We start from the raw sequence: 20,440 nt of genomic DNA on the forward strand, positions 1-20,440 counted from the left end.
TCTAGTTCCAGCTACTCGGAAGGCTGAGGCGGAAGGATCGCCGGAGCCCAGCAGGTCAAGGCTGCGGTGGCCGGGAGCGGCCCCTGCACTCCAGTCTGGGTGATAGAGTGAGACTCCAACTCAAAAACTAAGTAAATAAATAAAAATGGACAAAGGGTATGAATAGACAGTTGTCTAAAGAAGGCATAGACATAACCAATAAGCATGCAGGAAGATGTTCAACATTAGTCATTAGGGAAATGCAAATCAAAACCTCAGTGACATATCACATCACACTTGCTAGGACAGCACTAATCAAAAAATCAAAAACACAACAGAAAAAAAAGCAGGTGTTAGTGAGAAGGTGGAGAAACTGGAATCCTCCTGCATCACTGGTGGGAATGTAAAGCAGTGCAGCCACTGTGGAAAGCAGTTAAGCACTTCCTCTGAGCTAAACAGTTCCCGTGTGACCACAAAGCCCAGGAAGAGCAGGGCCAAGGCCCGGCCATGTCTGCTCCTCCCTTGTGCAGCTGATGGCCTCAGTTTCCCCAGGTGAGGAGCAGCTGTGCTGGGTGCTGCCTGAGCAGCCAGTGTCTCCAGGCCCTGGCTCCAGCACAGGGAATGCAGGCTGCCGCGGCCCCCCCAACCCGCTTCCTTTCCAGCCCGCCCTAATTCTGGCTGCAGTCTGCTCCTGTCGCCTGCGGCTGCTTTCTGTCTTTTCCCTCCTTCGTCTTCTCCCTTTCTCTTTCAGTATCATGCAGTCTCTTGACAAACACTGTATTTCAGCCACAGTACATCACAGTGTTCAGGAAGAAGCAATTCGGGGTTCTCTCTGTGATGTTCCCTGGCTGGCTGCGTCCACTGAGCGGGGGACAGTGAGCTCTGCCGTTGTCCAGACTCACCGTCTTTCTGCCCCGCCTCCTCTCCAAGAGGTGCCTCCGGGGCACCAACCCTGGCCTGCCACATCCAGCCTGCTCTCCCTCCCCGTCAGCCTCAGCCCTGCAGAGCCCTCAGCCTCGCCCCTTCTCTGACCTGAGGACCACTGGCAGCCAGGATCCTACCAACCCAAGGCTTGCGGCCCCAACCCCAAGTTCCCCGGAACTAATTTGGGGAATATGCCTTGGAGGAATTCTGGGAGTCACAGCAGAATTTTCGGTCATAGGCCTAGTTTTGTTGTGGTTGATTCTTTTGAAAAGTAATCCAGGATTTGTGGAACCTGAAGGTTATGCAACCCTGGAGACCTTCTTTAAGAAAAGAACGCAGCCGGGCTCGGTGGCTCAGCCTGTAATCCCGCGCCTTTGGGAGGCTGAGGTGAGTGGATTGCCTGAGCTCGCGGGTTTGAGACCCGCCTGGGCAGCGAGACCTCATCTCTACAATAAATCAAAAAATCAGCTGGGCATGGTAGCACATGCCTGTCATTCCGGCTACTTGGAAGGATGAGGTGAGAGGATCGCCGGAACCCAGCAGGTCGAGGCTGCGGTGGCCGGGAGCGGCCGCTGCACTCCGGTCTGGGTGACAGAGTGAGACTCCAACTCAAAAAAAAAGAAAAGATGCAAAAATATCTTCTACAAGTTTTACAAAAATATATGACCATGTGAACACATTGCAAGCTGCCGCCCCCACCCCCAACCCACCCCCAGAGCCTTGGAAGGGGGATAGCTGGAGCTTTGTTAGCGTCATGGCAAATACGCTTCTTCATGGGAGCATTGTGTGCAACTGACAGGCTTCTGTTTTTGAGTGTATATAGGTTTGATTTAGTTAAGTCAGTTTGAGGTGAGCAAAGGCCAAAATTTCCCACCCCAGGTGGCTTCAGTTTTTGAGTCTGAGGTTTCATAGCTTAAAGCCAGTTAAAAGAGCACTCCGTTTTTAAGAAGTTAGGTATATGTATGCTTATATCCAATATGCGGACATACGTAGAGTAAATATTTTCAAGTGACCTAAAGGAAGTGCATGTATGGTGATTTGCAGGTATTTTTGCTTTTGATCTGCGCAACAGCTCTGCAGAATGGCTGGTATTGTCCCTGTTTCACAGATGAAGAAATTGAGGCGCAGGGAATGTGAGTGATTTGCCCAAGCTCAGGGCTGAATTTCTAAGCTAGATCATTCTGATTCCAGAGTCCAGATCATCTGTCTAGAAGTTACTACCACATAGTTTACTAATTTACAAAGAATTAAAATGTGATCAAATGCCCAAAATACAGGCAGCTGGGTATCATTTTACCTTTGCTGGTAAAGGCATTTAGGTGTCTGAAAGTGCCTCAGTCCGTCTAAACATCTGTTTTCACTATAAAGAAATGACAGTCAACAGCCTTTTGTACCTTCAACATTCTTTGCATCTATAAATGTATTTATTTATGTATTTATTTATTTGAGTTGGAGTCTCACTCTGTCACCTGGGCTGGAACACTGTTTTCAACTATAAGTTTGTTTGTTTATTTGAGTTGGCGTCTCACTCTGTCACCCAGGCTGGAGTTTAGTGGCATGCTCCCGGCCACCGCAGCCTTGACCTGCTGGGCTCAGGTGATGCTTCTCAGCCTTCCAAGTAGCTGGAACTACAGCCATGTGCTACCATGTCTGGCTAATTTTTATTGTAGAGATGAGGTCTCATTAAGTTGCCTGGGCTGGTCTCGCACCCGTGGGCTCAAGGAATCCTCTCACCTCGGCCTCCCAAAGTGCTAAGATTATAGGTGTGAGCCATCACGCCAGGCATTTTTTTTTTCAGTCGGAGTCTCACTCTGTCTCCCAGGCTGGAGAGCAGTGGCACGCTCATGGCCACCACAGCCTCAACCTGCTAGGCTCAGGCAACCCTTCTGCCTCAACCTTCCAAGTAGCTGGAACTGCAGGCGCATGCCCCATGCCCAGCTAATTTTTTGATGTCTTGTAGAGGTGAGGTCTTGCCAAGTTGCCCAGGCTGGTCTCGAACCCCTGGGCTCAGACAGTCCTCTCGCCTCCACTTCTCAAAGGCTGGGCTGACAGGCATGAGCCTCCATGCCCAGCTCCAACAAATACTTTTGATAACTTTTGTGAACTACCAAGTGTACTAGGCACTGGGGCACGGTGGGGACTAAAATAGACAACCACCCCCTCTTTCAAAGACTGAATGGTAATATCTGTAGTATGTTGAAGAGTAACGTGTGCTGAGGAGGAAAACAGAAACGTAGCAGGAGAGAAGAGCAAGAAGCGTGAGTTGGGGAAGGCATGGGGTGGGGAGGGGTGCTGTGTGCAGCTCGGGATAGCATGGGCGGCAGTCCTTGCTGATAAGGGGGACGTTTTACTGAAGGCCTGGAGGACTCGGCATGCCCGTGGAAAGAGTCTTCCTGGCAAGGAGCCCGGCATGTGACGGCGCCAAGGTGGGCCTGCTTGGCGTTCTGGGAGGGCGGGCCCTTGGCCGGGGCAGGAGCAGGATGGAGCCGTGGCGTCTGGCTGGACTCGGGCCTGTGCTCCGAGAGCCTGGCGGCTGTGAGGGCACTCAAACAGAGCCGAGGCAGCCCTGCTGCAGGTTGGACGGGCACCTCGGGACCAAGGGTCGACCGCAAGGCGGCAGGCACCGAAACCGGGAGCGCAGTCCCTGGCAGCGGTGGCAACACAGGCCGGAGGGAGGACGGCATGGGCCGGGCGCAGGGCGGGCAGCTTCTGGATTTGCTCTGAAGGTGCATCAGACGGGACTTGATGGCTGGCTGGCTTGAGGGCCGAGGGGCAAGAGGTAACGAATGGCCGCATGGTTTCTGTCCTGAGCAGACAGGGTGAGATGCTCTTGCTGAGATGGAGAAGGTGGAGCAGAGCAGGTTCGGCAAGTGAGGGCAGCTGGCCGCTCAGCGTGGGCCCCCTGCGTGGGAGCTGCTTGCTAGGCATAGACCTGTTCGGCGCCTTTTTGTTTGGGCTTGGCTTGGCGTGGTTTGGCTGGCTGGTTGATGAGTTGGGTGGTTTGAGTCAGTCTGACTCTGTCGCCCAGGCTGAAGTGCAGTGACACGATCACGGTTACCACATCCTCAACCTTCTGGCTCCGGTGATCCTTCCAAGTAGCTGGAACCACAGGCATGTGCTACCACACCCAGCTAATTTTTTTGTGTATTGTAGAGTCAAGGTCTCGCCAAGTTGTCCAAGCTGGTCTCAAACCCCTGGGCTTCAGCAATCCTCTCACCTCGGCCTCCCAAAGTGCCAGGGTGGCAGACATGAGCCACGGCACCCAGCTCCTGTTCAGATGATTGGTAGACTGTACAAGTGTGGAATTCAGGGGAGCTGGAGTTGGAAATGCGGGAGTCATCAGTGCACAGATGGCGTTTGAAGCCACGTGACTGGAGGAGACTGCTGGGCACTTCGTGTTCAAACTGACATCACACAGTCTCACGTTTATTGAATTTCTATTCTATATCATATAACCCTGAGGTAGATGCTCGCTTTACTGATGAAACTGAAGACCAGAAAGGCCGACTGATCAGCCAGCTTGAGGTGACAGCTTGTAAGTAGCAGAACCAGGCTTCACACGGAGACCTGTCTTCCCTCCAGGGTCTTCTGTCCATCCCATGCCGTATTCTAATAGCGCATTACAGTTGAGAGCACGCCCTCTTGGCAAGTCATAATCAGCACCCTCATAAAACAAACGTGCTGTGACTCTTCTTTGGAAATGTGGCGGGGGGAAATCCCTTAGTCATTGGTCTCATCCTGTATGAAGATGAAAGTTAGAAGCCCTGATACACACTTGTCCCAGCATGTCTCAGATAAGGCCTGCTTAACCACCCTGTAACTTTACGTGAGTGTGTGTGTGTGTATTCAATGAACATTTAGCAATATTTGAGGCACTGCTCTGGCTACTTTATATGCATTGTCTTCTGTAGTCCTTAAAACAACTCACTGAAGCAGGTACTATTAATCCCCATTTTAGACATGAAGAAACGGACGCTCAGGATCAGACAGCTAGTAAACGCCAATGACTATTGGTCTGTCAGAAAATAAAATGAGCCGGGTACAGTTGCGCATGTCTGTAATCCCAGCACTTGGGGAGACTGAGGCAGGAGGATCATTGGAGCCTAGGAATTTGAGACTAGCCTAGGCAACATAGCGAGACCTCGTCTCTACAAAAAAATAACAGGGTTAGCTGGGCATGGTGGTGTGTGCCTATAGTCCCAGCTACTCGGGAGGCTGACACAGGAAAATCACTTGAGCCCAGCAGTTGGAGGCTGCAGTGAGCCATGACCATGCCACTGCACTCCAGCCTGGGCAACAGTGAGACCCTGACTCAAAAATAAAAATAAAATAAAATACACGGAATAGTGTGCTGCGAGAGATCCAGACTTAGGAGGCCCTTAGGTAAAAGGACTGTGAACACGTGAAAACTGTGCTGCAGAACAAAGGTGGAGGGCGTGGCCTTCAGTAGTACATGAGGATTTGCCAGATGAGAGTTTTCGTCCCAAATGCCATGTATGTAAGTCATGAGTCCATAATAAACAGCCCACGGGCTCCTTTTGTTTCGAGGAGCCTTAGAGAAGGGGGCACTTGAACTGGGTGTGCAGGAGTGGGTCGGCTGTCGCTTGGCGCGGGGCGGTGGGAGAACTTCGTGCAAAGGGATTCGCATGAGCCAAGGTGCAGGCACAAAAGACGTAAGACGTGTTTGCACAGGAGCAAGCAGATCAGTTTTTTTTGTTTGTTTGTTTGTTTTGAGTTGGAGTCTCACTCAGTTGCCCAGCAGACTGGAGTGCAGCGGCCGCTCCCAGTCACCGCAGCCTCGATTTGCTGGGCTCTGGCGATCCTTCTGCCTCAGCCTTCCAAGTAGCTGGAACTACAGGCACACGCTACCACGCCCGGCTCATTTTTTGATTTATTGTAGAGATGAGGTCTCGCCAAGTTGCCCAGGCGGGTCTCGAACCCATGGGCTCAGGCAATCCACTCACCTCAGCCTCCCAAAGGCGCGGGATTACAGGCTGAGCCACCGAGCCCGGCTAAGCAGATCAGTTTTAATGGAAGTTTTCATGAGCTGCGTAGTTCAGAAGCTAGATCCTCAGTCTTAGACTCAGGAACTCGGACCCTCAAGTTGTCACCCGGAGGCCATGATGGTTTCTGAGCAGGAGCTGAGGGAGGATCGCCCTGGTGCAGGATTGCCGGGAGGGTGTGGTGCAGGCAGAGATCAGGCAGGAGGCCGCCGGAGGGCTGAAGGGTGAGACCCTCTGAACGGCACGAAGTTTCGGAACGGCGGAATCAGCAGGAGTTGATGCCTCCGATGCAGGCAAGCCAGGAAAGGGAAAAGTCCAAGGCAGCGTCAAGGTTTTAAGTGTTGTTGTGTGACGTGGAAAGTGGCAACACCTAATAAAAAAAAAAGAAGCCCAGAAAAGGGTGCTTTAGGCGAAAGTCATGTGTTATACAGTTGAGATGGTATGAAACAGCGAACTAAAAATGTCCAGCAAGGAAGAAGGAAATGTGGAACTGAAACGTGAAAGGTTAGGACCAACGTTGCAATCCCTCTCGGCATAAAGAGCCCAGTAAGTTAGTCCCATGAGAGCAGATGGAGTTTCCGGAGAGGCACTGTAGCCAGAGCAGCAGAGGGCCAAGACTCAATCCCGGAGGCCAGCCACATCTAGGAGCCAGAAGAATGCCTTCAGTGAAAGAGACAGAGAAAGATAGGTTCAGAGTGGAGTCAGCCAGCCCGGCACAGTTAAAGTAAGCGCAGGAAGTGTGAGCATCGAGGAGCTTCCGCAGCCCTGTAACAAGCCGCAACATCCACACCCATGACTTTGTATTTTACAAATCTGTAGGTCCACAATCTACGGGAAGTCGAAAACACTAGCCTACACCACTCACTGAGAAATGCTAGGTCAGAGGATGAAACAACCAGGAGATCTACTCCTAGGTACGTGCCCGAAAGAGTCGAAAGCATACGTCCGCACAAAAACTTGTACGTGGATGTTTACGGCGGCATCATTCTTAATGCCCAAGAAGTGGAAACAACCCGAATGTCTGCCAGCTGATGAATGGGTAGACTAAATGTAGAATATCTATACAAAAGAACATCACTCGCCAAAAAGAGGAATGAAGTGCCGGGCTGTTCGGCTACGTGGATGAACCTTGAGGACATACTGCGCGAAGCGAGCCAGACCCGAAGGCCGCGTATCATGACTCCACTCGTGTGCAATGCCCGGAACAGGCAAGTCCGTCGCAACAGAAAGTAGATTAATAATTGCCAGGCTCTGGGAGTAGGAGAGAATGGGAAGCGACTACTGATGCGAACGGGGATTCTATTTGGGGTGATGAGAACTTTCTGGAATTAGGATGGTGGTATAACATTTTTGTTTTGTTTGTTTTGTTTGAGTCGGAGTCTCACTCTGTCGCCCAGACTGGAGTGCAGGGGCCGCTCCCGGCCCCCGCAGCCTCGACCTGCTGGGCTCCAGCGGTCCTTCCGCCTCCGCCTTGCAAGTAGCTGGAACTACAGGCGCGCGCTACCACGCCCGGCTGAGTTTTTGATTTATTGTAGAGACGAGGTCTCGCCAAGGTGCCCAGGCGGGTCTCGAACCTGCGGGCTCGAACCCCAGGCGGGTCTCGAACCTCCCAAAGGTGCGGGATTACAGGCTGAGCCACCGAGCCCGGCTTGTTTTGTTTTTTGAGTTGGAGTCTCACTCTGTCACCCAGGCTGGAGTGTAGTGGCATGCTCACAGCCACTACAGCTTTGATCTGCTGGGTTCAGGTGATCGATCCTTCCGCCTCTGCCTTTCACGTACTGAAATTACAGGTGTGTGCCACCACGCCCAACTAATTTTTGATTTACTTTAGAGGTGAGGTCTCGCCAGGTTTCCCAGGCTAGTCTTGAATCCGCAGACTCGGGCAGTCCTCTCACCTCAGCCTCCCAAAGTGCTGGGATTATAGGCATGAGCCACTGCGCCCGGACAACAATTTTTTTTATATACTAAAAACCATTTGTATTTTATATTTTGAAGGGTGAGTTTTATAGTGAATCATATCTCAGTAGAAAAACAAAAAACCACATAAGCCTGCATACATTTGGCCCTCAGTGTTCAGGGATTTGACATCCACAAATTCAGCCAATCACAGATCAAAGCTATTCTAAAATAAATACCGAAGACTTTTCTGTGGGACTAAAAAATAAAATAAGTAAAAAGTAATACTACAACAATAAAAAGTGATACAACCAGGAGCAGTTGCTCAAGCCTATAATCCCAGCACTTTGGGAGGCCGAGGCCAGAGGATTGTCTGAGCCCGCGGGTTCGAGACCAGCCTGGGCAACATGGTGAGACCTCATATCTACAATAAATAAAAAAATTAGCTGGGCATAGTGCATACCTGTAGTTCCAGCCACTTGGAAGGCTGAAGCGGAAGGATCGCCTGATCCTAGCAGGTGGAGGTTGAAATGGCCATGAGCATGCCACTGCAATCCAGCCTGGGGACAGAGTGAGACTCCAACTCAAAATAAATAAATAAGCGATACGGTGTAACATAGCATTTACATTGTATCAGGTATAAATCTAGAGATTATTTAAAATATAGGAAGTACTACACCATTTTCTAGAAGAGATTGAGCATCCAAGGATCTTGGTGTCTGCAGAGGTCCTAGAGCCAGTCACCTGTGGATACCCAGGGACGACTGTATCCCCAAACCAATGAAACCAATGGAACCAGTGGAAGAGAAGCTTCAACAAGAATGAAAATACGTCAGGGCAGTTGAGGAAACTAGGGAGGAAGAAGAAAGAGACTGCTGGATTTGGGCAGTATAGAAGAAGAAAGATCAAAACTAAACGCCATTCCATATCAGCGTGTAGTCTACAAACTTCTAACAGTTCCTGAGACCCCCACCTGCAGTGGCAGACTCAACAGCAGGTTTCACCAAGTGGCCCAGGCTGGTGTCCAACCTCTGGGCTCAGGCAGTCCTCTTGCCTCCGCCTCCCAAAGCACTGGGATTACAGGCGTGAGCCTGGCCGGGTTTTCATTTTTGGCTTGAGTGATGTCAGTGAAGAAGACAATGACCGCTCATACTGTTTGGTGCTCTTGTTTCAGTTCATGCCGGGTGCCAGCAGTCTGACCACCATTGCTTTTACAGCATTAGTGCAAATGTCAACATGGTGAGGCAAAGAAATCTTAGAATTATTATGAAAATAACTTTTAGGTGGAGGTGAGAGAATTGCCTGAGCCCAGGGGTTTGAGACCAGCCTGGGCCACTTGGCAAGACCTTGTCTCCACAATAAAGAAAAATTAGCCGGGTGTGGTGGTACACACCTGTAGTTCCAGCTACTTGGAAGGCTAAGGCGGAAGGATTGCCTGAGTCCAGCAGGTCAAGGCTGCAGTGTCTGTGGGTGTGCCAATGCACTCCAGCCTGGGCGACAGAGTGAGGCTCCAACTCAAAAAAATAGTAAATAAATAAAGATTACAGCATGTAGAGCGTCCCTGGCTGTGGCTCTTGGAGAGCTTCCGTTCTAGTGGGAGATCCTCAGGTTTGGGTTACCCCGCACGTCACCATCCTCCTCTGCCGCGAAATTTCTGAAGGCTATCCTTTAAACAATCAAAACAGAAGAAACACTTACAATGCTTCCAAACAAGTTCTTTAGTACCTCTGGATCGGCCTTAGCAAAGCCCTGTCTGGTGCTGTTAAAGGACAGTCTCCAAGCTGAGCGTTTTGTCCTCGGGACTGGGTGCGGCTGCCCGCGTTTAGCCACCAGTGAGTGCGTCGAGCTGCTGACGCCTGTTGGAAGGTCCTTCCCCACTCAGACCCACTGAATCAGACTCGTGAGTGGGCGGCTAGGGGGTGGGCCTTTGGTGGCTTCTCACAGATTCTTCAGGTAGCCACCATAGTAAGCACTGGCTCCCACCAAAAAGCGGGAAGACACAGAGATAGCTTGCAGGAACACACACTCCCTAAAAACAGCACGTTCCTGAGGGGTGGCTGGGCAGCTGCCCCGGAGCCTGCAGAGCTAGCTGAGTGGCAGCCAAGAGCAAGGCTTGATGTTGACATGCTCAGAATCAGCCCGGGGTGTCACAGCAGCTGCCCAGCAGCTCCCCTTCCCCTGCAACTTCCTTCCAGGCTGGGCTTCTGCCTTAATGTTCTTGGTAGCCTGGCCTGCGCGCTCTCTGTTTTTCTCCCAATGCCTCGTCCTACCTGTGTTTCCCAGCATGTGGTACTTCTCCTGTTTGGAACTCAACACCCTCCCCTCCCTGCAGTATACTTGAAAACAGGAAGCCATCAAAAGAGCAGAATGGGCAGAGCAGATGTTACCAGGCCTGCACACTGAGTCCCAAGGAAAGCACCCAAGCCCCTTGCTTTTGTCTTCTCTTACACCTTTAAGATAGAATTACGGTTTCTTTTTTTTTTTTGAGTTGGAGTCTCACTCTGTCACCCAGGCCAGAGTGCAGTGGCACGCTTACAGCCACCGCAGCCTCGACCTGCTGGGCTCAGGTGATCCTTCCGCCTCAGCCTTCCAAGTAGCTGGAACTTCAGGCACATGCCACCACGCCTGGCTAATTTTTTTATTTATTGTAGAGACAAGGTCTCGCCAAGCTGCCCAGGCCGGTCTCAAACCCCCGGGCTCAGGCAGTCCTCTTGCCTTGGCCTCCGAAAGTGCTGGGATGACAGGCTGAGCCACGCCCCACCGAGTTACAATTTCTAAGGCCTGCAGCCAGTCAGGAGTAGGGAAGGGAACTGTTCCTGGCAGGCACCCTGAGAGCTGGAGAAGTGACTGTGGATCCCAGCATAGCAAGGCAAGGGGCGGGCAAGCTGTAAGGAATGATACAGGAGCGGAGGACTCAGGACAGCGGAAGCCCCGTTAGGGTCAAGCAGACGCTTCTTCCCCTCGGAGCAGTAGGTCATTTTGCCATCCTTAGCTTATTCCGGAGTAGCGACGGCCCAGCCCACCGAGAAAATGTCAGAGTTTGCTCAGCTGAGAGAGGCATAGTAATACTGTTTTTTAAATTTTGAGCGTTCCAAATGGTTGAGGTTTTTGTGCTTAAAGAAGTGAATTTGCCAGTGCGGTAACTTACGCCTATAATCCCAGCACTTTGGGAGGGGGATGGGAGAGGATTGCCTGAGTCCAGGGGTTCAAGACCAACCTGGGCAACTTGGTGAGACCTCGTCTCTACAATAAATCAAGAAAAAAAAAATTAGCCAGGTGTGGTGGCGCATGCCTGTGGTTCCAGCTATTTGGAAGGCTGAGGCGGAAGGATCACCTGAGCCCAGCAGGTCAACGCTGCAGCAACCATGAGCGTGCCACTGCACTCCAGCCTGGACAACAGAGTGAGACTCCGACTCCAAAAAAAAAGTGAACTTTTAGCAAAGGTGAGCTTTTAGCTTTCTAGAATTTATATTTATGAGTTCTCTAGATAATTAGAATATATCCTATTATATTGGGATTTTTTCCGTTTTTACCCCTATTCATAGAAAAATAAAAAGCAGAAGATTTAGGGCACTGGCTCTTAGTCTACATAATTTCTAGTTCATGGCTCTGGTTCTTAGCAATACTTGCTGCTATCCTAGTGTTCTGTTTCTGCCATGTTTCTGCCATTGTGAAATGTATGCAACTTGATCCTGTTTCTTTGATCGTTCATTTGACTGAAAGGGTCATAGATCCCTCCTCCCCCTTGAGCTAGTAATTCTGTATCATGCCATCTAAGCCAGCTAGAAGATGGACTATCACATGCCACTTCCTCCCCCATGATATGCTCCATAAATGGAATACCTGGCTTATAGAGGCATTTCATGAACATTTGATGAGTGAATGAATGGTGAACCAGTAATCTCCAAGATATGTATAGAATTAACTACAGTTGACCCTTGAACAACACAGGTGTTAGGGGTGCTGACTCCCACACTGTCAAAGTCTGCAGATAACTTTTGACTCGTCAAGACTTAGTTACTGATATCCTGCTTTTGACCAGAAACGTTAACAATAGCATAAGCGGTAGAATAACAATATATTGTATGTTATACTGGGGGGGACCCAAAAGAGCCAGAGTTATCTTTTGGAGGGCGGACCCCTTGCAGTATACTTGGAATTTGTTCCTCCGGGTCACATGGTCAACTAGAGTTTTTATCTGGAAGTTTTGAGAAGGTTGTACATCACAGTTTGCAGAAGAACCATCCCAAGTTGTGGGAAGCAGGTTTTTCCACCATGACAACACACCTACCCATACTGTGCTGAGTGTTCATCAGTGTTTGGCCAAAAACAGTATGACCCCTATGTCCCACCCGCCCTATTCACCTGATCTCACCCAGAGCGATTTTTTTGTTTCCCTGGATGAAAAAAGTCCTCGAGGTAAAACGTTTCACCAGTATGGAAGAGGCGAAACAAAAAACGGCAAAAGCACTAAGAGGCTTCAAAATTGATGAGTTCAAAACTGTGTTGAGCAGGGGAAAAGCATCTCAGTGGATGCACTGCATCAAACGGAGAGGACTTGGAAGGTGACTGAAGTCTAATATACATGTAAGAATGAAAACGTAATTTTTTACGAATACTGGTTTTGGGGTGTCCCCTTCGTATGTATTGTATAGTGTATCCTTACAGTAAAGTGAGCTAGAGAAGAGAAGATGCTATCACGACAGTCATAAGGAAGAGAAAACATTTACTAAGTGAAAGTGGATCGTCATAAGGGTCTTCATCCTCGTCACCGCACTGAGTAGACCAAGGCAGAAGAGGGCATGCTGTCTCGGGTGGCAGAGGTGGCAGAAAATCTGAGTGTGAGTGGAACCACGCAGTTCAAATCTTTACTGTCCAAGGGTCCCCTGTACTTGCATGAAGCTATACATTTTTTTTTTTGAGTTGGAGTTTCACTGTCACCCAGGCTGGAGTGCAGTGGCACTCTGATGGCCACCCCAGCCTCGACTGCTGGGCTCAGGCGATCCTTCTGCTTCAGCCTTCCAAGTAACCAGAACTACAGGCACGTACTACCACACCTGGCTAATTTTTTACTTATTGTAGAGATGAGGTCTCGCCAAGTTGCCTGGGCTGGTCTCGAACCCGCGGGCTCAGGCAATCCACTCGCCTCGGCCTCCCAAAGTGCTGGGATTAGAGGCTGAGCCACCGAGCTGGGCCAAAGCCATACGTTTGGTAAAGAACTTAGCCCATTATAGGAACAGCAATCAAAGAACAGCAGTGGATCCTGGCACCAAGAATATCAAGTGTCAACAGACTGTTATGTGGAGAAGGTAGGACACATGAGTGAACAGGCTGTGATCCTAAGTTTTTAATGTGTCGGGGGAAAAGGCTAGGACATAAGCCAGCATGTATTAAGCACTTACTTACTCATTTAAACAGATAATTGAGCACTTCCATTTATCCTCTTAATACTCCGATGCTGCGCTAGCAAGACTGATGGCAGGTAGAAAGTCATGTTTCTGGAGCACAGTTGGGCACCCTCAATTCCTTGTATCATTTTTTAAAAATTCAATTAAGAGAAAATTCCTTGCAGTAGTTAATAGGCTATAAATGAAACCTAATCTTAGATTCCAGTTTTGTATTGTCTCAACAAAAAATTAATATCTGGCCGGGTGTAGTGGCTCAGCCTGTAATCCCAGTGCTTTGGGAGGCAGAAGCAAGAGGATTGCCTGAGCCCGGGGGTTCGAGACCAGCCTGGGCAACTTGGTGAGACCTCGACTCTACAATAAATCACAAAAATTAACCAGGCGTGGGGCCGTGCATCTGTAGTTCCAGCTACTTACTTGGAAGACTGAGGTGGAAGGATCGCCAGAGTCCAGCAGGTCGAGGCTGTGGTGGCCGTGAGTGTGCCACTGCACTGCAGCCTGGGTGACAGAGTAAGAATCCAACCCAAAAAGAAAAAATATCTTCAGTTTTAAATTTGTGTTTGCAAAATAAACTTGATTCTTGGGGATACCGTTGTTGTCGTCTCTGTTGACACTCACAGACTGCCTGTTCTTTTCTCTCTTGGCTGAGTTTTCATGCCAGCCCAACGTCCAAAACAAAACCGATATGGCACCGGTCACGAGTAACACTCTTCTCGCCTCTCTCTCCATCCAGGTTACCCCCTCGCTCTATTTTATCGGCATTACCTTTTCTACAAGGACAGCTACCTCATCCACCTCTTCCACACCTTTACGGGCCTCTCAATTGCTTATTTTAACTTTGGTGAGTAGTGGAGTTAGCAGGGACACTGTTAGAGGGGACCCAGAAAGGAGCAGACTTGAGCAAGGTTTTCTTTCCTGAGCGAACGTGCTGGACAGGGAAGCTGCGGTGCCCCTGCTGGGGGAGAGGGCGCCGTGGACAGAAACACACTTGACTTTTCCTTGTTTCCTTTGATGTTTGTTCCTCTGTCAGATAAAGGCATTTTGAAGGTTGCCAGAACCCGTCTTCAGAAGCCTCAGTTCCTCTCTGCTGTGGCTGTAACTGAATGACCAACAAAGCCAGTCCCATTCAGGATCAGTCTTCGGTTCAAACGTTCTGAGATACAATAGCAAGCAGGTTGAGTGGTGCGTGCCTGGAGTCCCAGCTCCTCGGGAGGCTGAGGCAGGAGGATCTCTGAGCCCAGGAACTCGAGACTGCAGTAAGCTCTAATCACGCTACTTCACTCCAGCCTGGGCAACAGAGCAAGACCCTGTCTCTAAATACATTTTTTATTTTTAAAGAAATACAATTACAGGGTACCTGCATAATCAACATTTGTATTCCAAACCCTGAGCTGTACCCCACATCTTTATAATAACAAAAAACAAAGAAATACAATTACACCCCTAATAATTCCTTGTATGTATACAATTAATTTTCAGCCTTTTCTCCAGGTTATTCTGAAAATAACCTCTTCAGGCTATTCTGGAAAGAGATCCTAATATGAAAGTTTTTTTCTTTCCTTTTTTGTTTCTGTTTTTTTTTTTTTTGAGTTGGAATCTCACTCTGTCGCCCAGAGGCTGGCCACTGCAGCCTCGACCTCCTGGGCTCCAGTGATCCTTCCACCTCAGCCTTCGGAGTAGCTGGAACTACAGGCCTGCGCTACCACGCCCGGCTAATTTTTTGATTTATTGTAGAAATGAGGTCTCGCCAAGTTGCCCAGGCGGGTCTCGAACCCGCGGGCTCAGGCAATCCACTCACTTCAGCCTCCCAAAGGCGCGGGATTACAGGAGCCACCGAGCCCGGCTTTGTTTTTGTTTTTGAGTTGGGGTCTCTTTCACCCAGACTGGAGTGCATTGGCACAATCCTGGCCTCCCACAGCCTCATCCTTCTGGGCTCAAGCAATCCTTTCACCTCAGCCTCTCCAGTAGCTGGGACTACAGGCACGCACCACACCCAGCTAATTTTCTTACGTTTTGTACAGACAAGGTCTCACTGTGTTGCCAAGGCTGGTCTCTGACTCCCAGGCTCAAGCAGGCCTCCCACCTCCACCTCCACCTCCCAAAGTGCTTGGATTACAGGCACGAACCCAGCGCCTGGCCAAGCGCTTTTTCTCTGTGTGTGTCTGTTGTGGTGGGAATTCTCAGAAGAGGGGGTGAGGAGCCAGGCTGCATCCTTCCCTCCTCCCGCGTGCAGGAAACCAGCTCTGCCACTCTCTGCTCTGCGTTGTGCTGCAGTTCCTCATCCTCCGGCTCCTGGGCCGCACAGTCACTGCCGTCCTCGTGACCTTTGGCCTCCAGATGGTGAGCGACTCGCCCCAGCTGCTCAGCTTACAGCCGAGGCACTGGAGGGCCAGAGGGTGGGGCCTGTGGCTGGGAAGAAGCAGTGTGCTGGGAGGCTGCGTTCCTGACCCCTCCCTCCCGCGCAGTGCGGGACTTCAGGTTGGCCACCGGCCCTGGGGCTTTCAGCCACTGACTGGGGGCCACTCCATCGTCTCCGGGAAGGCTGAAGCCCACCCTTGCCAAGGTCCATGCCGTCGGCTCTCCGTTCTCCCCGGGGAAGCCCTCCGAGGCAAGGCAGAACACCAGTGTGGGCCGGGCTGGAGCGCCAGGCGTCCGCGCTGCCGTCTCAGCCCGCGTTTTGCCAGGAAGCCCTGGGCTCTCCCTGTCGTGGGTCTAGTGCATCCCCTGGAGAAATTCCTTAAACCTTGACTGACGGGACCAGGAGAAGGAGAAGCGAAGGACACGGTGGGCTTCAGAGCAGGGAGGAAACAAACAGCCCTAGTGATGGTCGAATAAACACCTCTCTTCTCCCAGGCCTACCTTCTCGCTGGCTACTACTACACAGCCACTGGCAACTATGATATCAAGTGGACAATGCCACATTGTGTCCTGACGCTGAAGCTGATTGGTGAGTGGGGGTCACGTCTTCCTCTTTCACGTCTGGCCCCGCCCCAGCAAGAGCCGAATCGTGCCCCGGCACACTCCTGGCCACACACAGTCTGCAGGCCGCAGTCGGTGTCCCTCCCTCCGCTCTACCCGCCCTTCTCTCTCTGCTCAGGTTTGGCCATGGACTACTTTGACGGAGGGAAAGATCCGGTAAGTTCCCTTTCCTGTGCAGAGAGGGAAGGCAAAGGCTGTTGCCACCCAAAGACTGGATCCAGACACCGGGCAGAGCTCCTCCTCCTCCCCAGCCTGTGCGCTGTCGCAGACAGCATCGGGCACAGATCGGCCAAGCTCCCCTGCCTGGGTCCTGCACTCGCCCAGAGTCCAAAGATCAGTACCAGCCAGGCGTTGGCCAGAGCAGCCACACCCAACTGTGATCAAGCTACCCCACCACACACACACTCGTTGCCACAAGAAGCAACGGCTTTTCGTCCCCCAGGAGAAGACTGTTTGAAGAACCCCAGTTGGTCGGGTACAAGGGTGGGACCTCCGACTGGCTTCCGGGGGCGAGTTCAAGGCTGTCCTGAGCCACTCGTTTTCTTCTCGGCATAGAGTTCCTTGACCTCTGAGCAGCAGAAGTATGCCATACGGGGTGTCCCTTCCCTGCTGGAAGTAGCTGGTTTCTCCTACTTCTATGGGGCCTTCCTGGTGGGACCCCAGTTCTCAATGAACCACTACATGATGCTGGTGCGGGGACAGCTGACTGACGCACCAGGAAGGATACCCAACAGGTAAGGGCTCTTGCTCCGGGCCCCGCAGTGACTCGAAGGCCCGCCCTAGCTGCACTCTCCAGCATGGCCCCGTAGAGACCTTGCCCCACAGGCCCTGGACTGCTTAGCGGGCCCTGGGCCTGCTCACTGCTGGCATTGGCGTTCTCAGCCTGGGCTGCTTCCAGCTGGCCATTCAGACCTGTGGCACAAACAGAAAAATCCACTTTGGGCCACAGGATTTTGCCGGAACCAGTCACGTCCCTGCCTTTGAAGCACATTTTTCTCATTAAAAGAAAAAAAATACACATATATATATTTTTCCTTTCCTTCACTAAGAACTTGCCCAGCCTTTGTTTCAACATCAATTCAAGCGAGATAGGAAGGGGCAGATTCATCCATTGGGCATCGGGTTTTCAGTCGCAGTGGAGGGTGAGAACCCTGGTGAAACACTGAGATCGGCAGCATACCCTAGGGCCAAACGCCACGAAGCCCACCCACACTGCTTCCTGCCACCCTGGCCTTCCCATCCGTGTCCCTGGAACCGTGTAGGCCAGGCAGCAGGGGGCCTCGCCCGCTCAGGTGGACCACACCCTGAGCCACCCTCCCCGAAACTCCAGGTCACGGGGGCAGAGCTGCTCCCGTGACCCTGCTGCCCATTTCAGCGCCGCCCCTGCCGTCAAGCGCCTGAGCCTGGGCCTCGTCTACCTGGTGGGCTACACGCTGCTCAGCCCGCACATCACGGAAGACTACCTCCTCACCGAGGACTACGAAGTGAGTGCTAGGAAGCAGCGGCGCGAGGGCGCAGGAGTGGACAGCAGGGTCCGCCATCGCCCGACACCACTGGTGTCGCCCCTGGCCTGCGAGTTGGTGTCCCTGCCGGCCAGCCTGGCCCGGTCATCAGCAGCACTGAACGAGCTCCGTAGGCACTGGGCTGTGGCCCTTGCCCTCCCTGACAGCGACTCTGGGCTTGCTTACGACATCCTGGGGACCCCTGGGGCACAGCCGCCTCTGAGCCTCCACCCAGTTCTCTCCTGACTGGTAGATCTGGGGGCTTCTAGGGAATTCAGGGACCAGGGGAGGGGGTGTGCTGGCTTTGCTCCTGCCTGCTGAGAGGCTGACAACCATTCCGTAACCATGCTGGCAGTTTTGACACTGAGCATGGTTGTTCAGTGCCTCTGTACTGGCGTTCCAAGTGCTCAGTACCTTGTGAACAAAGGCAAACAGTAGACGAGTCCAGGGCTGCCCTTGAGACTCCAAGGAAAAGGTGAGTGGGTGTTCCCCAGGCCCCACTCACTCCTCTCAGCCCGTATGAAGGCAGTCAGGCCGGACGTCAGGGCCCTCTGGCAGCAGGACAGACAGGCGGGCAGTAGCCGCTGCGAGTGAGGGGAGGAGGCTGGGGGAGGGAACCGCCCCGTTGCCGCCGCCGCCCCTGACGCCTGTGCTCTCTCCCTCAAGAACCGCCCTTTCTGGTTCCGCTGCATGTACATGCTGATCTGGGGCAAGTTTGTGCTGTACAAGTACGTCACCTGTTGGCTGGTCACAGTAAGTGGACAAGTGGGACGAGGGCCTCCCAGGCAAGCCGCGGGTGGGAGAGGAGGTGAGACCTAACCAGGCCATCCCCCCAGGAAGGCGTGTGCATCCTCACGGGGCTGGGCTTCAACGACTTCACAGAAGCGGGCAAGGCCAAGTGGGACGCCTGCGCCAACATGAAGGTGTGGCTCTTCGAGACCACCCCCCGCTTCACTGGCACCATCGCCTCGTTCAACATCAACACTAACGCCTGGGTGGCCCGGTGAGCTGTGGGCTGCACCTGGCTCCTGCCTTCCCGGGCTGGAGGGCCGGGGTGGGTCGTGTCACCTTCGCCCCCTTCCCACTTGGGCAGGGTCTCCAGCCACTCTTGTGTACACTCTTGTCCCTCAGAAACCATTCTGTCACGTTCAGCAGACAAAAGCAAGATGGAAAAGGGCCTTGGCCAGCCTGGGCTGCATAGGGAGACCCTGTCTGCAGAAAATTTATCAAAATTAACCTGGCGTGGTTGCATGCCTATAGTTCCAGCTGTGTGGGAAGCTGAGGTGGGAGGTCACTTGAGACCAGGAGTTCGAGGCTGCAGTGAGCTGTGACTGCAGCACTGCACTCCAGCCTGGGCAATAGAGCAAGACCCTGTTTCTAAGTAATTAAGAAAAATAGCTCAAGACCTGGGTGTGTTAACCCCAGCTCTGCCGCCAGTTTTATATCCTCCATTGACATTTGTACACGTCTTTGTTGACTCTTCCGACCCCACCACTGGAGCATGGGCAGAGACCAGTCTGTCTGGTTCACCCCAGCCTCAGCAGCAGGCATATAACAGGCACCTGGTCGTTACCTGCTGACTCAAACGGCCTGCTCATGGTTGCCAGCGATGCCGCAGGTCTGCTTGCTGTCTCTAGACAAACCCCAGCTGCCTTCCTTCTCCACAGCTCGTCAGCACGGCCTCCCGTGGCCCGTCTGCTGGCGGGGGGGGGGGAGGTGGAGAAGCAGCAACCAAACCCCTCCTGGGACGCAAGGACCGAGAGGTGGGGAGCGCGATGCAGGGGGGGCTGGTCGGTTGGAGGCTCATCCCTCCCACCCCCCTCCCCAGTTACTTCTTCAAACGACTCAAGTTCCTTGGAAACAAAGAGCTCTCCCAGGGCCTCTCGCTGCTGTTCCTGGCCCTCTGGCATGGCCTGCACTCGGGATACCTGGTCTGCTTCCAGATGGAATTCCTCATCGTCGTGGTGGAGAGACAGGTGGGCCGCGAGGGTCAGGGCGAGAGGGGAACGCGAGGGGCGCGATGCTCACAACTTGCCCTCCCTCCCCAGGCCGCCAGGCTGATTCGGGAGAGCCCCACCCTGAGCAACCTGGCCTCCGTGACTGTCCTGCAGCCCGTCTACTACTTGGTGCAACAGACCATCCACTGGCTCTTCATGGGTTACTCGATGACTGCCTTCTGCCTCTTCACGTGGGACAAGTGGCTGCAGGTAAGGGAAGGCCTGCCAGTGAGGCTGGGCGAGAATCGCTGACCCTGGCTAGCAAGGGAAAGCTTGTCCCTGCATCTGCCTCAGTGGCGTCTCTGCCCCACAGGTGTACAGGTCCATCTATTTTCTTGGCCACGTCTTCTTCTTGAGTCTACTACTCATATTGCCTTACGTTCACAAAGCAATGGTGCCAAGGAAAGAGAAGCTAAAGAAGATGGAATAATCTGTCTCCTGGGTAAGCAAATGGCCTCCGGTAAGCTAAAACAGCCAGGCTACAGGACAGAGCCGCTGACTGGAAGAAAAGGCAGTGCTGGAAATGCGGGTGCATCTCCAGGCAGCCTGGCTGCTGGGAAGACTGTGAGCACGGACTCTTGTGACTCACTCAGCCCGCTCGGAAGACACAGGGTGGCTGCAGGTGGGGGCTGGGGCCCCGCTCAGCCCTCCAGCCAGACGTCTTGCCTTGCAGGCGGCCTGCAGCAGGACTGGCGCCGAAACATGTCTCCCTCTCACAGCGCTCCCTCGCCCCTGAGCAGAGAACAGAAAGCCAG

At 52.4% G+C, this 20,440-nt stretch overlaps 1 protein-coding gene across 1 annotated transcript; it reads left to right on the plus strand.

The window, feature by feature from the left end:
* Positions 1-13,933: 13,933 nt before the first annotated feature.
* On the plus strand, positions 13,934-20,440 carry LPCAT3 (lysophosphatidylcholine acyltransferase 3; the record flags this gene model as incomplete). The annotated part of the gene is made up of 12 exons (XM_021708988.1): positions 13,934-14,048; positions 15,441-15,547; positions 16,061-16,154; positions 16,305-16,342; positions 16,742-16,920; positions 17,562-17,670; positions 18,355-18,441; positions 18,525-18,691; positions 19,517-19,664; positions 19,737-19,895; positions 19,999-20,127; positions 20,359-20,440. Coding segments are annotated over 11 exons (1,320 nt in total), but the record flags the coding sequence as incomplete, so codon positions are not given.

The sequence above is a fragment of the Carlito syrichta genome, unplaced genomic scaffold (assembly GCF_000164805.1).
Source record: "Carlito syrichta isolate Samal-C Ts95f unplaced genomic scaffold, Tarsius_syrichta-2.0.1 Scaffold153792, whole genome shotgun sequence".
Lineage (NCBI taxonomy): Eukaryota > Metazoa > Chordata > Mammalia > Primates > Tarsiidae > Carlito > Carlito syrichta.